The sequence below is a fragment of the Squalius cephalus genome (genome assembly GCF_949319135.1).
Source record: "Squalius cephalus genome assembly, chromosome: 22".
Taxonomy (NCBI): domain Eukaryota; kingdom Metazoa; phylum Chordata; class Actinopteri; order Cypriniformes; family Leuciscidae; genus Squalius; species Squalius cephalus.
The window spans coordinates 32568712-32578711 of NC_137143.1; the positions used below are offsets into that span (position 1 = coordinate 32568712).

The 10000-nt window shown below is 36.4% G+C and overlaps 2 protein-coding genes and 1 long non-coding RNA gene across 3 annotated transcripts in view; all 3 read right to left on the minus strand.

Annotated features, from left to right (window-relative positions):
* The window catches only part of LOC307150795 (myeloid-associated differentiation marker-like protein 2), a 1491-nt gene extending 811 nt beyond the window's left edge, over positions 1-680 (minus strand). The window contains exon 1 of the mRNA XM_079858325.1: positions 1-680. This exon is cut by the window's left edge and continues 811 nt beyond it. Within this exon, the coding sequence (XP_079714451.1) occupies positions 1-535 (535 nt within the window). The 5' untranslated portion in view covers positions 536-680.
* Positions 681-1576: 896 nt separating this feature from the next.
* Positions 1577-3045, minus strand: LOC307150544. The gene is made up of 3 exons (XR_013819748.1): positions 2970-3045; positions 1920-2285; positions 1577-1849 (listed from the first exon to the last, which is right to left on the minus strand). It is a non-coding gene; the product is annotated as an uncharacterized lncRNA (long non-coding RNA).
* A 6235-nt stretch (positions 3046-9280) lies between these two features.
* Positions 9281-10000, minus strand: part of aspscr1 (ASPSCR1 tether for SLC2A4, UBX domain containing) — a 29396-nt gene continuing 28676 nt past the window's right edge. The window contains exon 17 of the mRNA XM_079857183.1: positions 9281-9405. Within this exon, the coding sequence (XP_079713309.1) occupies positions 9395-9405 (11 nt within the window). The 3' untranslated portion in view covers positions 9281-9394. The remainder of the gene's footprint in view (positions 9406-10000) is intronic.

Sequence of the window (10000 nt, forward strand, 5' to 3'; positions counted from 1 at the left end):
TAGCTAGCATCACAAAGATCACGCATGCTACGAAGATTTGCACCACTTTCAGGATGCCGGACGGCGTCGCCATGTAGCCGACGGCACGACCCGGTTTAGCACGCGACAGAAAAACCTCCGTCCCGTAAGCGACGCACGCCGCCCACGAGCACACGGTCACCGCGATACGGTAGTTTCGTACGTGGCAGTTGTTGTAAGGACAGTCGTCCGCACGCACGAAGTACACGGGATACACAACAGATGCGGTGAGCGTGAGCAACACCGCTAGAGACGCGAACGTCACGGTTAGATTCTCCCACGACACGGGGAGACACGCGTGAAGGCGGGTCACGTCCAGCACGAACACACACGCTGTGATGGCGAAGCACGACGTCCAAACCGCCATACAGAACGTCCCGTAGGTGGCGCTGTAACCGGCGGCGTGGATCACCAGAGAGACGACAGCGCAGCACAGCGTTAGCTGACACACACGCGCGGCTCCGATCGGGGAGAACACGCCCGCACAGTTTAAATAATGTCCAGAGGAGGCGCTCATGTCGTGACGTTCGGTTACGCTAGAGCTCAGAAGTCTGGGCTCACGGTCAAGAGTCTCACAGCATCTATTTAATCAGAAATACAAATAGTAATATTGCTATTTAAACTGTTTTCTATTGTGATATATTTTAAAGTGTCATTTATTCCAGCTCCGTTATATTTCTTATTATCAATGTTAAAAACAGTTGTGCTTCTTCATGTGTTAATCAAAATTAAACTTACTAAAAATTTATTAAATTATAAAATTGTAAAATTAAAATAATTTCTAAATGAAATCAAACACTAAAAATGTATAATCATAAAAATATTAAATTAAAAAATAAATGCTTATTTATGAAAACAAATCAAAACAAAACTAATCTGAAATCCAACACTAATAATTAACAATGTAAAATAAAAAAATAAACAAATACTACATAATTCAAAATTAAACTTGTTAAATTAAAAATCACAAAAATGTAAAATTAAAATAATTTTTAAATGAAATCAAACACTAAAAATTAATAATCATAAAAATGTAACAAAAAATTAAATAGAAATAAAAAAACACTTAAAATGTATTTAATCATAAACATGTAAAATGAAAACAAATAAAAATAGAAATTAAATTAAATCATAAAATGTAAAAAAAAACAAATTTAAAAATGAAATCAAACAGTAAAATATATAATCATAAAAATGTAAAATGAAAAAATTTAAAATAAGCACTTCTTAAAAATGTATTAAATCATAAAACATGTAAAACGAAAACAAATCAAAATAAGAATTTTTAAATTAAATCATAAAAATGTAAAATGCAAATACTTGTACCATGAAAACATGAAAATAAAACATACTAAATGAATTAGGTAAAATAAATTGTAAAATTTAAATAAATAATGTTAAAAATAGAAATGAAACACTAAAAGTGTGGAATTCATGATGCTTTTTTTCAAGATTCTTTGAATATAGAAAGTTCAAAAGAACAGCATTTACTTGAAATAATCTTTTGTAACAACGTAAAATTCTATAATGTAACTTTTGATCGATTTATTGTGTCCTTGCTGAATAAAAGAATTCAAAATTCTTACTGACCCCAAACTTTTGAACAGTGGTCTACTCTATAGCTTTTAGTGATGGACTCTCTCCAGATCAGCAGATCCAGGGCTGGAAGATCTCCAGCGGTGTGAAGCACAGACTCTGTTGATCTGCTGAGACCGGAGCTCATCTCACGCTGGAGAGATTCGGTTTCCACAGAAGCAGATTCGTGGCTGTTTCTTCTCCTCGGGGTGCATGAAGTATTTCTGACTCTATTTTGGCGCGCGTGACTCACTATCTGTCAAAAAACAAAACCGTCAAAAGAGCCAGAGTCTCACAGAGATCATTAACATCAGATCCAGCATTACCTTCTAGTCCGATTCCTTCACAGATCCAGCGTTCTGACCGGATCCAGCCCAGAGAGATCAGATCGGCCCGTCCACTTTCTCCAGACTGAGGAGGTTATTTCTGCTCGACGAGGGTGAGGCTGGAATGTGTGTCCAGAAGCACCTGTGAAGGAATCGCACAGTTATTCTATAAATAAACACATTTAGACACAGACACAAGAGAGTCCCTCAGGGTTTCCAAGCATGCCGTTGAAGAATGAAGGGGTAAATATCCAGGATTGCTGATGACTATCGAGTTGCACTGAGCGTTTGTCGTAGTTCTGAGAGGAGTCTTCCAGGCTCAGTGCAAGATAAAGGCCTGAGATGATCATTCATGTGGTTCCAAACCTGTGAAACAAGAAAAGGAGATGTTCTGAACGCTCTGCGTTTTTGTCCATGCAATGATCTTCAAATGTCATTTTGAACCTCATTTATTTCTATGCATTAAAGAGGCTATAAGTACGAATTTTCTAATCACTAATCACCGATGTGTGAACAACTTGTAACAAAACTAAATTATGAGATCTTCCCCGACTCCTTATGTTATCTATGAAAGCCTGTGTAGACTGATGTTTATGTGAAGGACTCGGGTCGTTTTTGGCGGGAAAATCAAAAACATGTGACGTCACGTTTGCCTGAGAGCTTTCTTCCGTTCAACTACACATGAAACGAACGAATGCTTATACAATGTTCAGGTCTATTCTGAAAGAGCTGTTCTGTACTGTAATGTTAATGTTTGTCATGGATTTATTCAAACTATAGTCTCATAGTCAGATCTATATAGTCTACAGTCGCAAATATACTTTATAATCAGACTATAATAACAGTATAACTTAAATGAGCTCATCAATCTCAGATCTGATGTAAACACACACATCACTATGATCAGATGCTTCTGAACTGATGATTTCTCATTTCTGTGTGTTTATCAGCACATATTTACATATTCATCTAATGATCACTCTCAGTGGACGGCATCGGGATGTTCGTTAACAGTAAATCGCTGTAAAAGTATTTCCAACTTCTTTTTACCTCTAATTGAAGAATGAAAAAGATCTTCTCCGTGAGTATATCGGGTCTTGACTCACGTTCAGTCTCTTGTGTGTTACTGTGCACGAGCACGAGCAGTAAGAGCTGCAGTTTCACTGAACGGCCACCGGTGTCGCTATAACACGGGTACATACATAAATTATTATTTAATTTAATAATAATAATAATAATACATTTATTTTATATAGCGCCTTTAAAAGTTGCTTTCTCAAAGCGCTTTACAGGCAAACATAACAACAGAGAAACTACACACTTTAAATACAAAAATAAACACAAACAATGAAAATCAAGTAAAAGCAATCCTAAAATAAAATGTTTTAAGAAGAGATTTAATGCATTAACTATTATGCATTAATGAATTAACCTATGCATAATGCATTTGCATTAACAAAAACAGTTTAGCAATCGTCAAATCGACAAACATTAAAACAAAAGTTCTATAAGACTTACTAACATTTAAATCCATTCATGAATGCTTTTGCATGAAGAACATATATAAGGTTTATTTATAACGGGATAATCTATGATGCTCACATTGCAAAATCATTATTGTTATACAAAGTCATATTGTAATTAGACTAAATAGCCTAATACATTAATATGGGAGGGATAATGACATATTTAGCTGAACTTTAGCTTCGGTTGAAGTTGACTTGCTTTTATATTTTTATTAAAATATATGTTATCGGACTTTAACGGTCCTTTAAAGTTCAATGTTCCAGCTGCAACTGAGACTCTTTTACTGAATTAAAAACGCAACAGCTGTAAACATTTCTGACAACAAAAACACTGATCATCATTCACACCAGAAACAAATATACTGGAAACATATTAAAATTCACTTTCAGTTTATATCGTCATGTTCGGTCAAGCATTTAATCTTCCTCCTTTCAAAACTGACTCGTGTCATAAAATATATATATATATATATATATATATATATATATATATATATATATATATATATATATATATATAGCCTATATATATATGTATATATATATATATATATATATATATATATATATATATATATATATATATTGTGACCAAAAATGTGAAAAATAGGCTACATCTAGCCTAAATGATCGTTCATGACATTCTTTTAACTATAAGCAACCTGACTATGATTTTTTATTCATAGTATGGTTTATTAATATGATGTGTACTGTCTTTTATTATTACTATATATTTGTATGGTCCTCAAATGTGTTGGAATATTTCACCAGTATCAGCCTCTTCACCGTTTGTATCACTCCGCTTGTCTGTGTTTGCGCAACTTGTATCATTAAGCCAGTAGGTGGCGACAAGTGACTGTCTTTATGAGTGAACAGTTGAAATTTAATTGAACTGATTAGTGCCAAAAACATTGATTAACTCAAGAAAGAAACAAGTTACTGAAACCAATCTTTAATGCTAATATATAAATTGCTCATTTGCCTCTGACACAAAAAGATTGCACTGGTGTTTGATTGAAATGTAACGTCTATGCAAAATAATCCTTGAAAGATTTCTCATTTAAGGCCATTCCTGTTTGGAATATGTGATTGTGTATTGTCAACAATAAGCAGAAACATTTTGCATTTCCATTTTGTAGTGTGGATCATTCATTTCAACATTTATCCTCATTCTCATGTTTAAGAATCTGTTATCTGCTTGACATATAATTTATGCTACTGCCCACTTATCAAAAAATGTTGGCCTTCAAACACCTTAAAATGCACATATGTAGGTCCGAGAAATCCACATTTTCTGCCCCGAACCCCCCTAACTACCTCACATTGAATGTCTGTGGGGTAATGTGGTGTGGCGACAGTGCCAGGGCTGAGTTTATGAACCAATCTGCCACTGTATATAGGCCTACAATATACATTATTCTCTGTATTGAATCATGTTATCTTATTACTCACACCCACAGCCCCTGATGTTTTTAAAACCTAAGTGACTGATACGGACTTTTTTTTTAGCGTTTTATTTTTTAATTATTTTTATATATATTTTCAGTTAGTAATTTTCTTTTAAAAATGTGTTTAAAAATAATAACAATAATTATTAGTTTTTAAAAAGTCTATTTAGTTTTCATTTTTTTATCAGTTGCAGTTTTGGTTATTTTAGTACAAGTTAAACTAAATAAAAAGGAATAGCTAATGTTTCTAGGCAACTTGCTGAGATCAAATACGTTTATTATATTTAATATAATTGTTATAATTAATTTATTTTCAGTTAATGTTTACTTCATTTCAAGTAACTTTTATTATTTGTAGTTAGCGATAATAACCCTGGTCCTGCCAGTAGCACCTCAATGCAGTACACAAGATCCGAGGGGAGGAGTCGGATCTTATATAAGGGGTGGAGATTGGTAGGTTTAGGGGTGGAGATGGGTAGGTTTAGGGGTGGGTTTAGGGATCAGGGGGTGGAGATTGGTAGGTTTAGGTACGTAAGGTGGGAGGAGTTGGATTTTATCCGACTCCTCCCCCCGGATTTTATGCTCTGCAGTAGCAGTTAATAAAGATATATTTGACAACAGCGCCACCTGCTGTTCACTCGCTGTACTGCCATCTGGGGTCCGTTGAGATGATTGACAGATGCCAGATATTCTAATCATGCTCACTGATCTCTGGCTAATTTGGTTGTTCAAACGAATTTGCGGATTTGATTCAAATGTCCAGATTAAGTTGTCTGATATGCTGCGTGTTCTTGTGTGCATCGGAAAGGACAGATCCATCTGCAACTTCAGGATGAGCTTTGAAGAACCTAACGATCCTGAATTATGTCAAATCATCAACAGTAGGAATCCACGTGCGAAGAAAACACTAGTGAAAACACGTGACCAAAACTACAGCACGCGCATTGTGAGCGAGCTCATGAAGTCCGTCCACTAGAGGGACCCGAACAACCTCTTCTGGACCAGCACAGAAACACACGGTTTGTTGAAGTGTGCTATTTGTTGTCTTGTAAGATATGTTTGTTTTGCACTGTGGCGCTACTGAGACAACAAAAACACTTGAACTTGAATTAGAAACATTAAGACTTCGTGTTGACTAGGTCTTTAATCAAGTGTTTAAGTTCATTCAAATGTGATGCAGATCATAAACTCTTAAAGTCCTCCTCTAGTCAATAATTGTATCCCTTAAAGGGGACATATCATGCTAAATCCACTTTTTTTAGCCCTTAAATGCATTTTGTTGTATATTTGGAGTGTTTAGAAGTACATAAAAGTTGAAATTATTCTCTTCAGGCGCTTCGTTGATATCTTTATATTCTGTTTTGGCCTTATTTTTCAACCTGTTTCGATTTTTCTGTTATCTATGACGTTTTGTGAACTATTACGTCACAGTATTTGCAGCGGAACTGCCAAATAAGGACATTGACTTCCGGCCCAACACTTCGAGCAATCCGCCATTTTTATTTCTCGCTGCAATTTTGTAGTCCAAGCTAAAAGATGCAGAAGTTACGAGAGCGTAAGTTAAAATGTTGGGTTGTTGGATGTAGTAACCCACACGCTTCATTACACCGTCTAATGTAGATGAACTGCTGCGCTTGTGACAGGGCGCATGTTTAACTGAAAGAACGAGCAGAGAGAGAGAGACCCGGTCGTGCGCGCACTCTCTCTCTCTTCGGAGCCAGGCGAAAGTGTAAACAAGACACCGTCTCCAAACTAGACGCTGTCTTGCTCTCTCTCCCTCGCACATATTCATCAAAATAAATCGACACGGTGGTAAAAGGTCGGAAGACCAAAGTTTCATGTGTAAATACAGTAACACACCATTGCGATACATCCATATGAAGACGTTGTTCTGCAGGTTCGTCGTCTTCATTTTCATCTCGCTCCGGCTCCGACTCTGGCTCGAACATGTAAGGCTGGCTGGACAAGTCTTCCGTTGTTAATAACGTGTGAATAAAAAGTTTCTGTGCCGCTAGATAATCGTATCTCTGCTATAAACTACAAAAATGGCCGAACGGGGTGGAGTTGAACCTCTGCATCCTGGAGAGGGGGGGGGGGGGGGTATGAAGTGTCTCAATTGTATTTAAAGAGACCGCACCAAAACGAGTTGCTCTCAGACGCACATCAGAAAAGGGGTAGAAAAGGGGCCTGTGGAGCTATAATAATGAGGAATTCAGACCCAAGCATTGCAGTTATGCTTTATATAGACTACAAATGTATGATTTATATGCAAAAAGGAACGATTTAAAAGCATGATATGTCTCCTTTAAAACAAATCTTTGATCACTAAAATGACATATTTAATTTTTTTCCTTGACAAAATTGTCCTAAAATATCTTGAATGTAACTCGACACCCTTGCCTCATTTAGTATGCGTGGTTCTATGAATATGCAAATGAGCCCCGCCTCCACTCACTCCCTCAGCTCAGAGATCCACTGGTTGACGATCACACGTTGATCTGATTGGTTACAAGGTAGTTTGTGACGTCAGAAACACCAGCGATTTCAAAGCGTGTTTTTGAGACTGTCTTTGGTTCACTGCAGTTTTAAGGAGGAAATACTCAGCAATGCTGTCGACTTATGAATTTACACATGGTTTGTCTTAAAGCACATTAAAACACCACATAGACACATAAACAACATTAAAAGCTGGATTTTCACCACAAGGGGACTTTTTGAAGTCTTCTTCAAATGTAGTGCAGACTTTTACCTTTGAATGGGATGATGGAGAACAAGGCGGTGTTTTGCGGGTTAAACTGTAGACACGCGCGTGAGCATTAGTTCACCTGCGCGGCTCCGCTAACCCTCAGCAGGTCCTTCATCAAAGAGCCGCCGCAGCTGGAGCTCATTAACCGAGTCGACGGGGCCGCGGCTCGTGGAGAGATGACGAGTGCCAGAGCCTCCGGACACTTTGAAGTTCCTCCAGACGGGCAGCGAGGCGGCAGGACCGTTTACATCAAAGCATCGCTTACCCACTACCAGCTTCGCAAAATGCCTGAAATCTTCGTTTGAAAACTACAAAACACTGTTTTCAACTAGAAACAGAAAACCTTTTGTGCGTTTTGGCCGTTCATTTACACAAACTTTTGAAAACGGGTTTCAAAGTGCAAGTTTTTGAAAACGATACCGTTATTGACTCCGTGTAAACTACAAAAACACGAATTTATGAACGCGACGGCATTAATCATTCAGTCTATAGTCTATAAAGTGTTTATTTACAAAGAGCATCGCCATCTACTGGCCTGGCAGCAGAATACAGCGCTTTTAGCCGTTTCGCGGATCCGTGTGAACGGGACCATTTTGATAATGTTGATCAAGAAAAACGCGAAGGAAAAACATTTCTGATTTTAGTACGTCGTGTAAACGAACCCAAAGTGGACGTTTTTTAAGAACGATACCACTATCATCTCCGTGTAAACTACAAAAATGTGAATTTGTGAAAACGGTGATGTCATGCGCACACATGTTACGTGTTCAGTCTATAGTTGCGTGTTTATTTACAAAGAACATCGCCATCTACTGGCCTGACAGCAGAATACAGCGCTTATAGTCGTTTCGCGGATCCATAAACGGGGATCATTTTGATAATGTTGATACGTGAAAAACGTAAAGGAAAAACTTTATTTCGTTTTTAGTACGTCATGTAAACAAAAGTTTTTGAAAACGATTCCATTTTCATCTCCATGTAAACTACAAAAACGTGAACTTGTGAAAATTATGACGTCATGTGTGTTACGTGTTCAGTCTATAGTCTATAAAGTGTTTCTTTACAAAGAATATCGCCATCTACTGGCCTGACAGCAGAATACAGCGCTTTTAGTCGTTTTCGTGGATCTGTCTCGTCTATACGCAAAAAACGCAAAGGAAAAATGTTCCCGTTTTTAGTACAGCGTTGTTGTGTAAATGCGACCCAGAGTTGTCAACATAAACAGTTGATGTCTGATAAAAGAATATAAATAAAATATAAATATTAGTTAACTTGAACTTAAAAAACTTTTGGGGGGGGGGGGGGGGGAGAGAGGAAATGACAAATTTTGCAAATAAATTAGAAATTACAAAAGATAAATAAGTTTAAGTAGGCTATTAAAATGACTAAAACAAAAATAAATTATATATATATACACACATATTAAAAACTTAAAATGTCAAAAGCACATAAAATGACTAAAATGGACATGAAAAAGAAAACTGAAAATATAAAAAGGAAAGCTAATTCACAATATTAATAAATACTATAGTATATAAATAAAATAACTGAGTGTGAAAGCATTGCAATAACAGTATTCAGTTCCAGATGCAGTCATGGAGCGCTTAGAAACAGCTGATGCCAGAAAAAAGAGGAAAACTCAACTGGCAATTGACTTTGTTTAATTGATGAAGTTTTGCATGAAGTATTGTTGAACTACTGAACTACTGCAGCCGGAGGATCCAAACGCTCTCGTCCTCCTGCGCTGATCAAACGTCACTTCTTTCCTGAAAACATACAGTGTGAAAGTGCAGTATAGAGTTTAATATATATTTCCTATATTACACAGTTTTTTAAATCTAAAAAACCTATTTAATATGAGAAAAGGGCCACATGGATGTTGAAGTACGTGATCATGTTAAGCATCCTCAGTAAATACTTAGTCAAGTACAGAACTCTCTATTCGTCAAAGAATCCTGAAACATATCAGTTTCCACAAACATATTAAACTGTTTTCAACACTGATAATAATCATAAATGTTTCTTGATCATCAAATCATCATATTAGAGTGATTTCTGAAGGATCATGTGACACTGAAGACTGGAGTAATGATGCTGAACATTCAGCTTTGATCACAGGAATAAATTACACTTTACTGTATATTCACATAGAAAACAGATGATTTACATTATAATAATATTTCACTGTTTTACTGTATTTTTGATCAAATAAATGCAGCCTTGGCAAACAGAAATGTCTTCTTTTAAAAAAAATGCACTAGGTGTTTGTCTGAAATAAAACAAATGTTATGAAATGTGCCTCAAACTGTGTAAAAATCAATTGAGTTTATATTGGACTAAAAACAAAACACTTGTCGTTAG